General features: G+C 38.1%; 1 protein-coding gene across 3 annotated transcripts in view; it reads right to left on the bottom strand.

Annotated features, from left to right (window-relative positions):
* The window catches only part of ttll7 (tubulin tyrosine ligase like 7), a 79736-nt gene that overhangs the window by 48619 nt on the left and 12044 nt on the right, over positions 1 to 19073 (bottom strand). For all 3 annotated transcript variants that reach the window (XR_002289955.2, XM_020702299.2, XM_004067739.4), the window contains exons 4-9: positions 17886 to 18007; positions 15413 to 15480; positions 14994 to 15152; positions 9156 to 9372; positions 4158 to 4322; positions 1831 to 1989 (exon numbers count right to left, since the gene is read on the bottom strand). Coding sequence is in view for 2 of the 3 variants with exons in the window: in XM_020702299.2 (XP_020557958.1) it covers positions 1831 to 1989; positions 4158 to 4322; positions 9156 to 9372; positions 14994 to 15152; positions 15413 to 15480; positions 17886 to 18007 (890 nt within the window). In the remaining variant the exon portion in view is untranslated. The remainder of the gene's footprint in view (positions 1 to 1830; positions 1990 to 4157; positions 4323 to 9155; positions 9373 to 14993; positions 15153 to 15412; positions 15481 to 17885; positions 18008 to 19073) is intronic.

Here is a 19073-nt window from a genome sequence, read left to right as displayed (position 1 = left end):
ATGTCTCTTTGGACACAACTACTATCACTGAACAGTTTCTTATATACAATACCATCTAGCTTTCAGACAACTAACTGATTTTCAGTCTATCGTAGTTGAACTTTCATTTCCTGACTGCTTGCTTAAAATTCAAACAACTGACTTTGACATCCGGAAGAGTACGAAAGGATGTTGTCAGAACAGCAGACTTGGTAAAACCCTGACGAGCTGTGGCATGTGTAATTCAGTGTGACACCAGTTCGGAAACTGGAGCGGTGGAGTCTGCAAATTCAAAACAAACCTGGAGGCCTAGACTGTTAAAAAACCTGACATAGTTTTACTGTTTTTAGAGACTTGAAGGTAACAAAAAACTTTATGTTGAAACAGGGGGAAATATATTCATTTTGCAACAAAATGATCTGTTAAAAAATGTAATTTCGACCCGAGGAACTGCCACAGGCTCCCGTTTGTGGCAACCACCCTTTGGGCCCTGTCTGCTTTCTGTATCCTAACTGTTTAAAAATAAGTACTCGCATGCAAAAAAGTGAAGATGGAGTTTTTTTAGACCTGACAGTAAATGCCACATGGTTTGTAGAGGAAACCCTTATGGCTCCAACGATGCCCTAACTAATCAGCTGAATTTTGGAAATAAATGATTGTCACTGGAAATGTTGCGTGAAAGAGAAGCAGGCTTAAGCCGTGTGTGTGTGTCTGTGCAAGTGGGTGTGTAGGGGGTGTTAATTGATGAGAGTTATAGAGAGCTGCTAGTAGCACAGGGGGGATCATTACTGCTGGAGTGGAACAACTGCATTCACGGCTGTTTGCTATGTGTCATACACACATAATGTCACGGTACTCCAGCAGTCAAAGGAAACACAATCCTTTTATTCTGTGTTGCAAGTCTCTTGGCTTGATATTACAACTGCTAAGCAGCACAAAACGAGACAAATAGACTAGTTATGACTCTGTAAATAAGCAAGTAAATCTGGGAAACGAAGAAAGAAAATTAAAATTTAATTTTTTTGATAAAAACTGAAGCTAAAAACATGTTTTTTCAGTGTGCTGGATTAAGAAAAGAATGTTATTTCTATAGCTTCTCCCATCTTTGGCTCTATTTGTAGGAAGAGGTTGGGGGTGCGGCCACTTTGGGTTAGAGGATTTAGGTCACACTTAAAGCAACTGGCAGACATCGAAAGGGCCAGATACAAATCCTGGAGTGGATTTAAATCCATCTTCAAACTGATTGACATTTTTAGAGACTGGCACTGAGGAGCTAGAATGTTTTTAGTCAACCTCCTATCCTGGCCTATATTTTCCCATCCTGCATGTGCGTGAACCTTTGTCTTGTTTTATATTCATCTACATGTGCAAAATATTCCTGTATATGTGTTTATGCGTGTGCATGTTTTAAGCGTGCAATCGCATGTGCATGACTGTGGTTGTGTGCACTGCTTTCATTTTACATGTGTCTCCCTGCATTCAAAGGTGCATAAATAGATACTTGACACTGTGTGGGTGTCTGTGTGGAGATGTGTATAAGCAGTGTGTGTTTATCTGTCAGTTTGTGTTTCTTCCACTCGTGTTCTGCCCACATTAGTTCTGGCGCCGCTGTCATTTAAGCAGTGGCAAATAAATAAGACAAACATTTAAAAAAACATCTTTATGTTATGACGTTTAACAATAAGACTTTAATTAAAAGTAACATCAACATTTTCAGAATTTCACTACTGATACGTGTGTGGAAGGGCTATAAACCCCCAGCTGTCTTTAAAGTAAGTTGTTTTGGAGGGTTTTTTCTGTTGTTTTTTTAAAGTGAAGAAATTACATATTAATAAAGACCTTTAGTCTTACCTCCAATAGCCATGGTTTGAGTTTGTGGTCCAGAATGATGTCAAAACCCAGCACCTCAAAGCAGACGCTGTCACTCCCTGGTGGCTGGCCGGGGCGGCACATTCGGTAGGCGTGCAGCACATGGGGCTCAGCAACTATCAGAGTTTTCACCACCAGCTCCTGGCAAGAGTCATGCATGAAAATATTTACATAGCTGAACTGATAGAATGGGGTGTTTTGATTTCTTTACATTTCCAAGTTGCAACCCTTTTTAGATACATGTATTTTCTATATTTTGTAGAAGAACCTCAGCTGTATTTTATGTTGTAACAAACAAACATTCTCCACAAATGTAGTGATACAACCAACACAAAAATAGGGAATGTTTTAAAGTTATTGTGTGGGAGTCTGGTAAACAGCATGGGAGAAATGGAAATGATTACTGGCACAGAAGATTTTGAATTTTGGTTTTTCACCGTTGGCAGTGCTGATCCATCTGTGTTGCCAGTGGTGCTCAACCTGCATCTGTGTCTGCGTGTGTTGGATGGTACCTACTTGCCTAAGCAACACACAGACAAAGCCTTCCCTTACCAGAAGAGCTCCCCGCAGTGCTACTGACCTGAAGTTTTGCCCAATCCAGTCTGACTGCTGGGTGCAGGAAAGGGGGGTAAAGTGGTCTGGCTCTTGCCTGATAAGCTTACACTTCCTCCTCTTTTTTTTCAGTCCGTGTTTTGCTCATACACATAGGCGACAACCCATCTACCAATCTGACCCACAGGCTGCTCAGCTCAAACACCTGGTCCCCCATCCACATTTGTCCCCAAAGTCCCTAGGACTATTTGCTGTGTTAGTGTGCGTGATGGTGTGTGTGTCTTTTGTCCTTGAACACATCACCTTCCTTATTTTCCTGCGGCCCCTGGTCACAGTCTCACCCCTATGTGTGATCAGTGTAGCAGCTTGTTTGTGTTGACTGCATTTCTGCTTCTTTTCACAGTTGTGTTTTATTTTTAAGCAAATATGAGAGTTGGTTGAATGGACAGTAAATCTGTTAAATTTGTTTTACACGTACACAGCCTATATTTTCCTTGTAGTTGCGCCTCTGTTAAACAACCTACTGTCTTGAGTTAGTTTGAAGACCCACTCCGATTACATTTTTTTTGTGTGTGTTTTTAACACATTTTTGTGGCATTTTCCTGATGATGGAGGACATGCATACAGAAAACCAAGCTTAAAACTGATTTTCTGAGTATTACTTTATTTTAGTCTTTGTGAATCAGGAGCAGATAAAGAATGCCATTTGAATGCCGCTTGAGCTCCCTGCTCCGCTCCATTCTGATGCATCTACTAGCAGGCAAGTAGATCCATGTAGGTCTCTGTTTTTGTCATCTGAGATGGCATCTGGCTCAAAACTGTACGCCTGGATAGCTCCGATATTGCTCGCCATTTTTCTTGCACTGGTAATGTTAGGTTAGGGATGTGAAGGGCCGTCAGCAACCAAGAAAGTGTGTAAAGTGATAGCTCATTTATGGGTGACGGGAAGGGGGTCCATGGTTGCTCTACACCAACAGCCCCACCCACAATTTTTTTTAAAATTTTGGTTAAAAAAACATAATCATATTTAAAGGACCACTGGGAAGTCGAAAGGCGATCAGAGAGGGTCTTTAAATAGTTTTGTCTGGGAAGCTCTGGTTTTCAAATATCTACCTTTGACTTGCTAAAAATGTAATTATCTATAAATCTTATATTTCAAATGTTCTATTTTTAACAAGGAACGAAAAAAGTCATATTTGGTGCTGACCATAAAAAAAGGCATAGAAATATGTAGAAGTTTCCGGAAAAATGTAAAAAATGAAGATACTTAAGTTTTTGGTAAAAGTCTTAATTGCAAAATCTTGTGACCATTTTCTATGTATGTATGTATTTACAAACACATGACCAGCCCTAATCAGGCCAACTAAAGTCAGACAATTCTGTGATATTTACAAATACGCAATATTGCTGCTCAAACATCAAGGTTTGGTGCATATAAACCTTATCAACATAACAAAAATTGGGACTAAGCCCCTCACTGCTTCCTAATGGAATAGATCTAATGTAGAGAAACACTTTTATTTCCACTCTCAAGCACCTGTGGCAACTCTATCTTAAGTCAGATTTTGCATCGCAACAGAAACTTATCTACCTGGAAAGGAGCTCATTAACAAACCCCAGACATGGAGAGACTTTGTCCTCTCACTGTGGAACATTTATGTCACTGTTTTCACATATTTGGCTTTTAGGAAGCACAATTTCACACAGGATTTAAGGGGCTTTGCATTTGCATGTGTTTTGATGAACTGCATACTCACCGAGATGTCCCCCCAGAATTTAGCCACATCGTAGTCATTGCACCGAAGGAACTGGGTAAACCAGCTGATGGACCTTTTACTGCCTTTGTCCACTGTCTCATCTCGCTCAAAGTTCTCATTATGTTTGTTGACTGAATAGTTGGTAAGGTGCATATAGAGCTGGCTCTACAAAGACAAAGAACAACCATAGAAGCATTTTAAATTTGTCAATCAGACACAAGAACAAAGGTAACCCTTGTGCTATCCTAGGCACTTTAACTGGGAGTTGGGTCATCTAGACCCACTAGACAGTGCTCTGAACCTTTTTTCTTCAATGATTTGTGATCTTCACTGGTGTCCATGGATTACATGAAATCTTTCCACCTTTATCCACCTTTGTCATGGTAGGGAGAACATGTCAGTGTAAGGGTGGGGTCATCTAAGATAGCACAAGGGTTAAACAAGCTGGCTCTTTTTGATTTTGTTCATGGAAACTGAAGAACAAAAAACCCTAACTATCGAATACATTAATTTCAGTATTTAAAATTCTAAACTCAGATGTGATTCGAGGCCTGGTCATGTTTACTTTTATTCTGACAGTAGGGGCACATTTTATTTTTGTCCTTAAACACTTCATGTGCTTCTCATTGTGGAATAGACTGAACGCTTCTTTGTACCAGCAGTGAAATCTGCATTTGTGCAAACAAAATCAAATTTTGAAAAATTCTCCATCGTAGTCTGGCATTCCAAATGAATCTAAAGATAACTTTATAATAGCAAAATTATGGAGAGAAATTAGACTCACAAATCAAGAATTACGCACGCACAAATCCGACTGAGTCTAATTTCTCTCCATACAAAATCACTTATGGTTTGATTTAAATGTGACTTTTTTTCATTGTAAAGATAAATACTTATGACTAAGTTTATTAAAAAAGTAAATTTCAACAGACAGAAAATCTATTGTATTTAAAATAAATTAAATAAGAGTGTGTATATTCAAAATGTAGGTGTTTGACAATAGCTGCTACATGTTTAAGTCATCACAAAATAATGAGTATATTTTAATATTAAGCCCATAAAATCAGAACAAAAGATTTTTTTTAAAAAGGTACTTAGACTGCATCTTAAAATAATTTAATTAATTCAAAATGTTCCTTTCTTCAATTAACAAGAAAAAAAGTGGGCAAACAAAATAAAAGTTAAAAACAAATTTTCATTTTTGCTATTAGTATCCTTGGCATTAAAAAAAAAAGATGTATTAAGCTTCTACACCAAGGGGGCTTTGTAGTACTGGACGCAGGTGTATGATTTGTTAGATTTACCAAGTATGTGCTAATGATTCCATCTTTTATGTATTTGAACACAGTAATTAACTGAAGCAGACAGCTGCGTGGACGCGGCTTTACAAAAGGAAAATCACAGGGAAGATTATAAAAAGCTAGTTTATGTTACAGGTCGTGTGCAATAGCAAACATGAAGAACAGCAATAAGGTTTAAGTTACTTCTACTGCAGTTTGAAAGCTTCTCCCAAGAAAAGTTTTTTTTTAAAGCTGGTAATAAAGTAACGGATAACTACAGGCAATAGGGATAAATTTGCAACTTTCTTTCTACAAATGCAGTTTGATTTTTAGTTCGAGTAGATAATTTCACATAACATTAAACCAGCAGGTCATTGATTGGCCAGGATAATTTCTCTGCAGCAGAGGAAATGAAAGTAAACAACCATGGCCATTAGGAACTATTTGGTGCAAAAGTACTCAAAGTGCTTGTTTTGCCCCCAATTTAGCTCAAATGTCAATATCACTGGTTTTGTTTGAAATTTTAGTGACTTAAGGATCTAAATCTGCAGAATTATTTGGTTTGTAAGTTGGAAACTACTTGCTTTCTTTCAAAGCTCTGCAAGTATACTGCTGAAAATCTATGCTTTGCAAGAAAGGTTATCACAAAAAATACAGCAACTGTCAAAGCAAAACTTTTTACGACAGAGTTTTAGAGCCAGTTTACAAAAAAAATGTTTTTTAATTACGACTTTTAAGTCCTAAATTTACGAGAAAGAAAGTCATAACTGTTAAATTACGAGATTTTAAGAAAAAAACTTGTAAATGTACAAGTTTTTTGCTTTGCTGCGTGCTGTGCGCCGTTCACTTGCTGCGCTGTATGCTCACCTCCACTTTAATCTCGTAAATTTACAAGTTTTTTTTCTCTTAAATCTACGACTTAAAATCTCGTACTTGTACACATTTTTTTTGGTGGCCCTAAAACTCTGTCGTAACTTTTAGCACTTTTCTTTTTTTGAAAAATTTGACTTTAAACAGTGATCCCTTGATTATCGCGGGGGTTACGTTCCAAATAGAACCTGTGATAAGCAAAACCCGTGAAGTAGAAACCTTTATTTTTTTTACAATTATTATACAATGAAATACACTTTTATACATTGAAAAGAAAGAACAAACCATTTAACAGGCTAAATCAATTGTTTTTTTAACAAATAAAAGTACTTTAGAAACGTTTTTTCAACAAATAACTTCTGTAGTGTGCTGTCAAATAATAATTTCAATCATCGATAAGAACAGTAGGCTTTAAATTGCGGAGATTAGCCCCGCCCACCGTGACCCGAGTGGATTAAACGGAAGAAAATTTAAAATGATTATGGAAAAAATAAAAAAGTACAGTGGGACAGATAGTGACTCCGGTCTTCTTTTTCACTGCTCTTCCTACTGAGCCGCTGCATCCTCTGCAGCGTTTTTTCCTTTTGAAGCCCGCGGTGCAGCTGCAGGTGTGTTTGTTCGGGAGAGGAACATAGTGATAGGCAGTTGTTGTCGCTCTTTTTTCTTCTTTGCTATAAGATCCTTATACACCGACATGCCCCCATCGATTATGTTGGAGAACTGTAATGAACGGCTCATCAAAGGGTCCCATTCTTGAGCTACTCGCTGTGTGACTTTTTAGCCAATCAGAATGCAGAACACAATGCACAATCCAAATCCGTGAAGTAGCGAAACCGTGAAAAGTAAACCGTGATATAGCGAGGGATCACTGTATAATGTTTCTTCACACTTGACTAGAGCCTGTGTACTGAAGATAAAAATATCAAGTACTGATTCCTCTTTTACACCAAGATTTATATAGAGCCAACGATGTAAACACAAGAATTTTGCTAGTTTTGTCTTTTGCTAATTGTGTAACTATACATAATACATCATTTGCTTTTAGAAATTGTGAAAGGAGCAAAAATGTCTGCAGTGTTGGCAGCTATAGTCCAGGGCCAACAAAGTCTGCTTTCAAGTATTTTTTTTTTATGTGTATTAAGTTAGATTTTTTTATTTTTACCATATTTTGCATTGGAAAATGTTAGGGAAATTAACAATAACGTTTTGCAATAAGTCAAAATAGCAAAGACAAAATCAAAAATGCATGGCATGCCAGACTTTGGTAAAGGTACTGTGGTTTGTAGGATGACAATGTAAGAAAATGAAATTAATACAGGAAATAACCTTATTTTACTCCAATATGTCTAATACAATATCTAGTTTAGGATGATATAAGACTTTTTGTTTTATTTAATTGTCATTTATTTAGATTTTATCGGCTGTAGGCAAAAAGCATTCAGTAAATTCTTACATTAGCAGAAATGTCTTAAATTTAGTTCAAAGGCAAAGCCGTTATTAGACAGATGTGCTACTGAATGGTCAACTATTGCAGTCTGTTGTCTAACTCTTGTTGTTTCCATGTTTAAATAAAACCAATCCTCTCACCTGAAAAAAATACATCCCTGTCTCCAGCTTAAATAGTTAATGCTGTGCCCTCCGGCCTGTCTGGGAGCCACTCTCTGTGGGACTCAGTATCTTTCTTCATGGCATGGCTCATTCCATCATGTGTCACACATAGAGTAAGACAATACAAACTTGTGCCCCGAGAGGGGTTTCAGGATGTCTAGATGTGCATTTGTGCTTTAGAAAAGAATCAGGCTAGATAGGAGGTTCTCTGTGTGTGTTGCCGTGTACATCCCTTTATCTGCAGCCGTCTATGTTTCAGAAACCCTTCAGGCAAATATGGGAGGTTTGATATTGTGAGAGAAGTCTGATAGACACACTTTAAGACTCAGCTTTGTGTATACTGTAACTGCACATTTCATGCTGGTGTGTTTAAATTCAACTATACACCACAGTTGTCTGTATATCTGGGGGTGCTGGGTAGTTCCGTTAGACAGAAGTTTTGGTGATTGATTATTGATCACTCCGGACATTCTTTTCTTTCTTTCAATGTTTTTCTTTCTGTACATTTATTATAATCTCCCGCTCAGTCTGGATGTATTAAGATGTGGTTTAAGCACTTAAATGATGTTTTCACTTGACACAAACATTTTAACACAATAAAGTTCTTTTGTTGTAGATTTTTTTTTTGCAAAATACATGTTGCAGAAAACTCTGACCCTAAAATGACTTGCAGTGTTTTGCTGACGCACGTTCTCATTCACAATCAATGGCATAAACCTCAGTTTAAGGAAAATATGCGTCATTTATGCTTGCAGAATGCAATAAAATCCTCCTGAATACGACCCAAATGTAAGCCTTCCTAATAACACCCACTGTTCAATAAACCAGAATGTGTAGACAAATGGTATTTCCAGCTGCTTGCCACCCACAACTGGGTTGTTTTACACAAACACAAGGATTTTGGCACACAAACAATAATTATTACAGGAATATAACATGATTTGTTGATATTTCTTCTCTTGATTTACAGTTTACTCTCCCAAAAATGGCAAATGTGTTTAGTACTGTAGCTCCTCCTTCACCTTCATTTACGTCTCATGGAAGCCAAACATTGAGGGAAAATGTTTAAGAGACTTAATGCCATTGTTTTATAGAGTGTTGAAGCAATCAATGTTCCAAACCTCATGCCTGTCAAGGACTTTGTGTGTATGTTCATACTTCAGACTACCTCCTCCCAGAATCTTAAGAAAGCATGTTTCACCATTGATTACTAATAGCAACTGTAATATCTTTGACTCACCAGGTTGGCCTCGCTGGGCGCGTGGTACTTTTCCGTGCCCATGCGAACTAGGCCGTCGTTGTAAAGAAAAATCCGAAGCGGGTCGCAGGAAGTGACCAAGATGTAGATGCGCAGGTCAAACTTGTAGCCCTCCATCAGAAAAGGCTTGTCCAGGTATTCCTGGACAATAAAGTGCTCTTGGGCAGGAAGCTTCTCACAGTTTCGGATGAGCCAGATCCTGGATCGACAGAAACTATATTAATCCTCCAGGAGGGGAAATTATAGTGGCACGGTAAAATATGGCAAGGTAAAGACAAAAAAGAAGATAATTAAAAAAATGATAGATGGGAGAATAGCAGAGACTATGACTAATGACACTGAAAACTGTCCAAAACTCCCACTTAAGTCAAAAATTGAGACAAACAAGATCCAGATATGAGGTCATATTATTTCTTGATATCTGAAATACATCTGGAAACATTCAAAATATATAAATTGGCACAAATAATTCAACAAATCAGCTTAAATACAAAAACGTCAAATGAAGCTTACATTTAGGCCAGAATATTTCTAGTGTGTAAAAAAAAACTGAAATTAAAAGGAAAAAAAAGATTTAAACCAAACATTCTCCTAATTCTTCAGGCTTCTGATGTTTCATTCAAAAACATATACAAAGTACGTGGAAGTCTGTAAGTCTAGTAATCTTCTGAGAACCCAGGCACCTTAAAAACATTTGTACACAAAGCACTTTATTACAAATGACAGTTTGTCGGAGCTACACTCTGCCAGCATCTGGAGAACATGTGATTTGTTTAAAGCCAAATTCCACTCTGTCTGATTGGCACTGAGCATCAAATGGTCTGGTCGGGCCGTTAGACTTTGGGGTAGGTTAAAAAGAGCAGGCACTGCGCTTCATCTCAACCTCCACTCTAATTCATTTGCTTTGGTCCCACGTCAGTGGCACTCAGCCCTTATAATACCCAGACCAGTGCTAGCTGGACTTAAAAAAAATGAGTTTGGTTAGTTTGCGGACATCTATGTGGCTTTGCAATGGTCAGGGGCAACCCTTTCAAAGCAATGTGTCTCTGACTTCATGTGTGTGGAATACATCTGTGTCAATCTTCCAGTGGGTGAAAGCGAAAGAACTGACTTTTACCACCATCACTCCTAGTTAAAGCAGACTTAGGGTAAATTAGTAACATGCACAGCCTGGAGGGATCCATTATACACATGCGAGCAGGCATGCACAATCATCAGACCGGGCCAAGAAGAACAGACCCGATGGTACTTTGCCCTAAATGTATATTTGAAGGTGCTGAGATATTTTGACAGCAGGTCTCAGAAGGAAAAAACATTATCCTGACTCTTGAAAACACAATCAGATGCTCTGGGAATTATACTGTTTATTTTTTTGTTTTTTTAACCAAACAATTTGCCTCCTTAGCTAAAACTCTGGAAAAATTAAATGAAAGACAACTTAAAAAAAAGCAGAAATATGTTAGTCTTGAATACAGTGCTTAATAAACTATTAACTCAAAATCTTTTGCTAAAGATTAAATAAAACTTCTTTTGCAGCAGCTTTTGATCCTGCAAGCTGTTTTACTACAACAGAAAAGCATTTAGCTGACCTGCTTATTGCTAAAAAAGAGCTGGGAGAATAAGGGGGAAGGGCCCCTCATGTTGACTAACAAAATGAGAGGGCCTCTATAACAGGCGGGGATAGGGTTAACAGTGTTAGTCGCGTAAAAGTATCTGAGGAAAAGATGACATGATTGATGAGCTGGGGTGTCAAATAATCACAGCCCACTCTCCCCTGCCTATTTAATATGGCACTTGAGGGGAGCCTGACTTTTTGAGCTCTGCACACGCTTTTATTTTGTTTTCCTTATAACAGGCTGGGCTTCAGACATAAACAATAACTTCATTTAGTTGGCTGTCGGAAAAATAAATTACTGGGGAAGATATAACTTAATTTCCTGCCGCGTCACAGTATGAAAAAAAAAAAGAGAAAAAATCTAATCTTCTGAGCTGACTGCCATTGAGTGGTCGAGCTAAACTCATCATCTTTCATATTCTTAATGTATTGCAATAATTCAGCCTTTACTCTTTAATAAATAAGGGCTTAGTGCAGCACGGATTTATAAGTAATGCTCACATTATACCAGAAAGGACAAATTCAAAGAGAATTAAAGTGAGGGGTGAAGCGCACAGAGAAATTCTCACTTCAGTATCTCCACCTATTGCTGCCATATATACGGATGATCCAAAATATTAAAACATGTTTAGACTTCTGCAATAACAAACAAAATAAAAGCTTTGCTGCAAAATTGAAATTAAAAAAATGATAGAAGGATGAGTTTAATGATATTCTGAGGTTCTCTAAAGGTTTGAAAATAGTTTTTGAGCAATGTTTTTGTTGATTATTTCCTATATATTTATATTTTTGTTTTCTCATGTAGTAACCATAAAGAATGGATTTCCCTTTGATGTCAGTCAAAGAAGTATCTCTCTAGTAGGCATTGGTACTTCCTCTACAGTCTCTTTTTACAGAGATAGAGCATTATGATCAAACATAGTAGTAGGTTTAGGGGATGTCATCTGGACTTCGTTTTTAAAGTTAGAAGACGTTTTACCTCTTATCCAAAAGGCTTTGTCGATTCTGAATTAACTGGTAAAATAGCTGGTATATATGCGCTCATGGGGGAGGAGTTTACACACAAGCGGCTTTACCAACATCGCAGAGCCAACTCAAGTGGACCGGAGTCTGCAGTGCACCTTCACCTGAAGGCCACAAACCACTCGTTCGAGGACAGTGAAGTCTGAATTCTAGCCAGAGAGAAAGGATGATTTGACCGAGGAGTGAAAGAAGCCATCTTTGTCAAGAAGGATAAACCTTCTCTTAATAAGAATGGTGGTCTCAGGTTTATTCTTCCATCCATTTACGGCAATGTTCTGAAACCCAAAGAAACCGAACCAGTTCCACCTGGGTCGTTAACAGCTGAAAGAGATGACCAGTTTGGGGAGGGAGTCACTGGCTCCCCAAACCCCAGCTGAGGACAAAGGACCCTCAACAACCAGAAACCATGTAGGCTAACAGGCTAAGACAACACCATCCAGTTTCAGGTCTGACTCCTCCCCCATGAGCGCACCTATACCAGCTCTTTTACCAGCTAATTCAGAATTGAAAAGCCTTTTGGATAAGAGGTGAAACGTCTTCCAACTTTAAAAACTAAGTCCAGATGACAGCCCCTAAACTTAATACTATGATGGAATCAACCTGGATGAATGAGAGTCTTTATCGACATTATGATCAAAGAAAAAAGTTAGTATCACTTGGAAAAAAACTTTCCTGCTCGCAGCCTGAAAATTTTTTTTACTTAAAGCTTTAGTGCAAAATGAAATGCATTTGGTTTTAACTTTTGTCTGCCTTTTATATTTCTTTGACATATAAGTCTTTTTATGTCTTTGACATATAAAAGCTTAATAAAGGCAGAAATGTATGCGCACATTGTATCCATTTTATCATCAGCATCCTAGATGCTGCTTAACACTTACCCTGTAGAAATGATTTTTAAAAAAGCACTGTACATACATGAGGGCTCTTTAATCAGTCTAGCAAATAGGAAAAATTGCTCATTATTGCAGCTTAAACTTTAGGGGTTTCATGTATGAAAAGATGAAATTTCATCAGTAGAATTTTCCGTGTTTGGGTGCATTCACATGTTTTCAGCCAAACTGACAACATTGCAAAAATGTAGGAAACACTTTTTTTCTAATACAAGCATTGAAAAGGTCTTCCTCCACATTATGATTACACACGACAATGGGGCACACTGAAATACCTGCAACTGAGCATAATTTAAAAGTTTGTTAAAGGAACAAACCATTAAAAAGTGATGAAATGGGAATCAGGCTGAAATAAAGAAAAAGAAAACTTCAGTGTAAGAGATCAATGTGTTGTATTTGCTTGTAGATTCTGAATTCTGTAAAGCCTTCTGGCACTGTTAAGTAAACTTAAACTGTTTACTAAGACAAACCCAGAACCCAACAGACTCAGCTCCTAATATTAAACTATGTAAACATTCATAATAATCCATTTGAAAAGCTGTGCTTCAAATTAACCCCATGCTGCTCTGGCAACTCTAAAACACGTGTGTGCGACACAAAGGAGCTTCTTCAGCATTTCCTCTCTGTGGGCACACATATCTGATTAACATACTGTACTACGCTGCATAGGAGAAACACTCTTTGGATTGCTCTGTCACTAAATAGAATTTATCATCTTTTAAACACTTTCCTCCAACTTGCATCTTACCAAGAATCGAATGATATATATCTTTTAAAATAAGAAAGAAAAACATGATTATTCGTAATATGGAACAGTCACTCATGCTGCTCTACTCTTAATAAGAAACAAAAAGGGTGACAATGCATTAGTGCATTGCAGTAATGGTGTACTAACACCAAAAGTAAGCATGGAACCTCGCAACTTTACTGCAGCAGTCCTTTTTAGTGACTGTGAACGAGTGAATCGCAATTTATGAAAAGGTAAAAGTATTTGACAAAGTAAAGACTAGCTTAACACTAACCATTCCAGTTATCCAACGATCACAGATCTAATCTGACTTTATGAGAGACCCTCGGTTGCTCTCAGCCCGTGGAACTGCTAGAAATATGCATTCAGGTAGCACAGGCAGCTCATCTGTTGATAAAGAGATGCAATTGAGAGACAGAGTCCCCTCCAGCAGCCATCTATGTCTGTTTTATAGTCTGACTGGTCTCTCCTGATGGGGCCTCATAAAAGAATCCAATAATCACATGCAGAGACCTTCGGGGAAGGAACTATTCTAACTGCAAAAGACCGTGTATGTGTGTGTGCACATGTGTGCGTGAGTGTGTGTGTCCACTGGCACCGGTTAGTGTGACCATTGAGGACAATGAGGCCCACAATTAAATTACCACACCCTCTCAGCTATCATACTCAATCTGGTGCCAAAAATCCTGCCTTCTCCACAGACGTCCACAGCAGTGAGCCTGTCTACATGCCCACAAAAAACAGATAGCTGGGACTAATTAGATATTTGCGAACACAATTATACGAAAACCTGTGTCTACATGGATTTTCATATAGAATTTTCAAGCTTTCTGTTCATTTTAAATCTGGAGTTGTTCTTGATAAACATTGCATAGATGGTTGCAGATAATCTATCTATCAATCCATCTTTAAAACCCAATTAATTCCTTTTTTGGGGGCCACTGGAGCTTATTCCAGCTACTAATGGTAGAAGGCGGGGCACACCCTGAGCAGGTTCTCAGTCCGTCACAGGGTCACACAATCAACATGCTCACAGGATTTGAACTCGATGTGAGGTGAGAGTGCTAACCACTACACCAGTGTACAGCCCGGTTGCAGAACTAATATCTGTGCATCATTGTCAAAATTCATTTTTACTCCACAAGGCAAAAATAGTGGTTGCTATGGATGCACAATGATGCCCCTCATCTTGTTGTTTTTTAAATTTGAACAGATGCGTAAAACTACTAACTAAATCAGATAAACATAAAAACATGTCAGGAAATATCAGCTTTTTGTGTTGACACGAACATATGTTGCTATTGGATAAAGGACACTGAAAAAACGTAGGAGAAAAGACTCAGGAAATCAGATTATCACTGAGTATTTGGCCTGCATGGAAACGGGTCAAAACCCCCTAATTTCCTTCCTTTTGTTGTGCTTGTCATTTCTCCTCATGTCCTTTTTCTCTCTTTCTTTTCACTTTTGCCCCTTGTCATATTTCATTTCTCTCACTTAGAGTGTAAAAACCATTATAGGACACTTGCTATACATGGCATACTTACCCGTGGCCCATGGCCCCGTTGGAAGGCTTGACTATAAATGTCTTTTGCTTGCGTTTTCTGCGTAGCTCTTTCACATAATTCTGTAGCTGAGTGTATTCAGCAGGGAAGATCCAGGTTTTGGGTATGAAGCTGTACTCTTGAGGCTGGCACTTGATCATTCTGCCCACAAAAGGAAGGAAACGGTAAGTGTTCTATTGTCTAAACAAATGTAACACCTTTAGAGTCATACTTCTTTAGTTCTATGCTGAAGATGAAAGCGTGCTTTCAGAGAAGCCACTGCCTATTTGGCTTGAGAGCACAATGCTACAAGTACCCAGCTGTAACTTCTAGAACTATCAGCAGGATTGGAAAATCTTGTTTTTTATACCGCTGAATGTGATCCAAACACATTTATGTGTTGAAATGGACAGAAAACTTACTTGGACATGTTTCTTGCGAGGCAGTCTTTCCGGCAAATTTCACCCATGCCAGGGAAATGGTTTATTCTCTGCAGAGGGACAGGCAGACATAATAATGTTGTTAGAACCATTACGCCACTCAATTCCACCCCCACCCCTTGATAAAAATTAGCACATTAAAGGCAGCAACCTGAAGTGAGCTTACAATGTTCTGACATTTATGCCCAATTACAGACTCAAAACAAAAAGGTGACGCTGAGACCTTTTTCAACCCATATTTAGTTTACAGTGGTTTTTTTATCATTTAAAGGTTGGGGAGGGAAGAGATGAGAAAAATAACGATCAATCTCAACTCAGAGGGGCCAAGGTAATTGGTTCTGCATCGCAGACTCCTGTGGTGACAGTTGAATGAATTGCTTTGAATGTACCAAAAGGAGGGGGTATGTAAAGGAAAAACTCTGTGTTTTTCTGTATTCTTTGACTAAATGAGCCTGAACGTTAATTAGGGGCGTTAATTAGGACTGTATGAACTTAGATTTGACAGCAAAATCTCACATTGCCTAACTTAGGTGAAAAAAAATGTAGGGGAAAAAAAAGTAGGATGGAAAAAAAATGTGTGACTGTTGTCCAAAATGATACAAACATAACGCGGCATTGGAAGGAGTTTATACAATTAAGTCAATTCCAGGAGACTGAGAGTGAATATTAAAGCCAATTTGGGTGACTTCCTACTTATTTTTTGAAAAATATATTTTCTTAAAATCTCCTCAGGATAAAGGCTCAGCCTAAAAAAGTAAAACAAAAAAAAGCTCAACCCTTTAGTAAAATTACTGGATGTTAAGCTGTTGCAGTATTTGTAGAATTCAGTTTACTCAATTGAACTTTTGCTGCCCCTCTCCTAACAAGCCCTCCTAACTAGCCTGAGATTTAATCAATCATTAGTGTCCAGTATAATCAAATAAGAGCTCAAGAAGATAGATAACTAAAGCTCAGAGTAGCCAAGTTCATTCTGGAAGATAGGGGGTCAAACTAGGGTAAAATCATGCTCAGCCCAGCACAAGTGAGTCAGAGCAACTGAGCAGCATCTCAGATGAGCAACTAGAACTAAAGAAGCTGCTGGGATGGGCAGCGAAGCGTCTTCTAGACCCACCTCTAAAGTCCAGTTGCCCTGAAGAACAGAATCCTGTGATAACATGACTTGGATGACTGAGAATCTTTGCAGACACCCTGTTGTTTAGGTCTATCTTATCAACATCACTAGTGACATGTGAAACCTGCCCCACAAGCCCCTGCTGCTCACAACATGTCAGCCTGCCTGTCAATCTTTCCATCTCTGTTGCCTCTCACTATGTCCACAAATCATTTCTGTCTGCAGGCTTCCTATAATTGACCCGGGTCTTAACAAAGCAGGTAGACAGTCTGAAAGCTTTTGCTTTTGTCGAATACTTACATTCTTTTGTTAGGCTTTATTTTTTTAACCTGCTGTTTCAAGTAGATAAACACATTTTTGTATTTCTTTAAGTTATCATTTCATTTGACCATTAACTCTATTAAGTTGTCCATTTGGGGGGTTTAAATGTTAAAGACCCACTACAATGAATATTGTGTTTTTGTTGTTTTAAACATATTCTTTGTGGTATTTTTCTGATGATGGAAGGCACATACTTAGACACATATTAAGCTCAAAATTGCATTTCTTGTTTTAAATCATTGTGAATCAGGAGCACATGAAAAAATGTTGTTTAAAAAATATCATATTTGTGAAATAGAAAATGGGCTTTAAGCTCTCAGCAACGGGGAAGGGAAGAGGGGGTGGGGTTGTGCTAATGGTCCTGTCTACAACTCAGAGGGAAATTTTTAATGAACTACTGCAGGAACTATGTCCTAAAACATGACAGATTTTGTTTTACATTTTGGCTAAAATTACCACAATCCTAATTAAAAGACCACTTGGAATGCTTTTAAAATATATCAAAAGATGGCTTGAGTGGGTCTCCAACACAGTATTCATTTAAAAGGTAATTCATTCTTTAAGATTTAGACAAAAAACCTGAGTAAGAACTAAACCAGGGGTGATGGAAGGCTTTAAATCTTCGTAATTAGGTACATTGAGTCTATAATCATCTGTAGTAAGACATCGTGAAGTTATAAGTTCAACATTTTCCAGAAAGATTTTTCCAAACAAAAAAACTCCTATAGTGTTGAAATAACTGCCATCTTTGTTTTATCCTTTACATCTTTTCATCAGTTGCACTGCTTCAAAATGCATGAATAAAAAAAAAAAAAATCCTTCCAAAAAGTTGTATTCTATCTTTAGAGCTATATTGCAGGAGTTCACGTGTGAGTGCAGAACACCAACTGAAGAAACTCAAACCTTTACTTCCTTTATAGATGCAGTTACATGTCTTGTATTGAGTGTACCTTAATTTTTTTGGCCAACAATCAGGCCAATGTGATTGCAGAGTGATTTCACATGACAGTTTGTGTTGCATACCTGATAGTTCCTGAGCTCAGCAATCTTTTCATGCTGCACCGCTGAGTCGTTCCAGATGAGGTTGGCAGTCTCATCATCATCACGTGCCTTGATGAAGTCCATCTCATTGATGACTATGCGAACTGTGAAAAAGGCACACAGGAAGATTTAAAGGCCCTAAAGTCAACATTAAACAATTGATTTCATACACAATTCAATGGCACCTTAATTCTGTCGATGCAAAATAGTATCATATTACACAGATTAAGAAAATCAATTTTTTCCATCAATCAATATTTCATCCAAATATTTTGACAGGTTTAAATGTTGCTTTCCATTCATTAAAAGTATGACTGTGGATGCTTATAGCTGAAAATTCTCACAGCGATGTTTACCATTCGTTGCATGGTTGCGGAGCAACTAATCGTAATGCCTCTCTAGAAAAAGATCAATTAATTGACTGTAATGCATTCAAATCCCACTGGAAACCCCGAAGTATGAGAGATAGGTGGCAGCCCATTTGGACATTAATCCAACAAGCATTCATTATTCAGGGAGTAATGAAAAATTCATATGCCCTAACGAAACAAGGTATTAATTAATTTCTTGAAAGCCTCCACAAACCTGGAGAAGGGTTGCCTAATGTTGCATGATGGCTCTTGAATGGGAAAAAGATGATTCCAGTGTGGCTTCATCCATCTGTTAATGTCAGTAGAGACTAACAGTGCTTTGCTAACTGGAACAGTAAGTGTTTATATCACAGCAGGCATATGTTGGTAGTTAACAGTAAGGTCTTTGAGAATAGCAAAGTTACTGTATAACTGATTCTTTCCATCACGTTTAACAATAAAGGCAACCTAAGTGCAAGAGTTTACATTCCCTTATGACTGGCTGTTAAGGACATTTTCAATTTTCTAACTTTGTAACCTTTAGCTGTAATACCCTAGTTTTGAAGCAAAATAAAAATAAGGTTGAAAAACAAGCCATTCATCTGGACTCTAGTGTTAATTTTCTCTCAAATGGACCTGAACTGCTCTCAGAATGGCCACTGTGAGGGTCTCGTCACAGCTAGCTGACCGACTCACAGCTGGACTTCCATTTTCCTACGACATCATGGTAGCCTCCAACTTGTACTTTCTGCTGCTGACTCCTCTGTTTCGTGGGTTGTAGTTCACCCCTGAGAGCTCTGCAGCCAAGCAATATGTTGAG

The sequence above is a fragment of the Oryzias latipes genome, chromosome 4, assembly GCF_002234675.1.
Source record: "Oryzias latipes chromosome 4, ASM223467v1".
Classification (NCBI taxonomy): domain Eukaryota; kingdom Metazoa; phylum Chordata; class Actinopteri; order Beloniformes; family Adrianichthyidae; genus Oryzias; species Oryzias latipes.
This window is presented reverse-complemented; position numbering and strand designations above follow the sequence as displayed.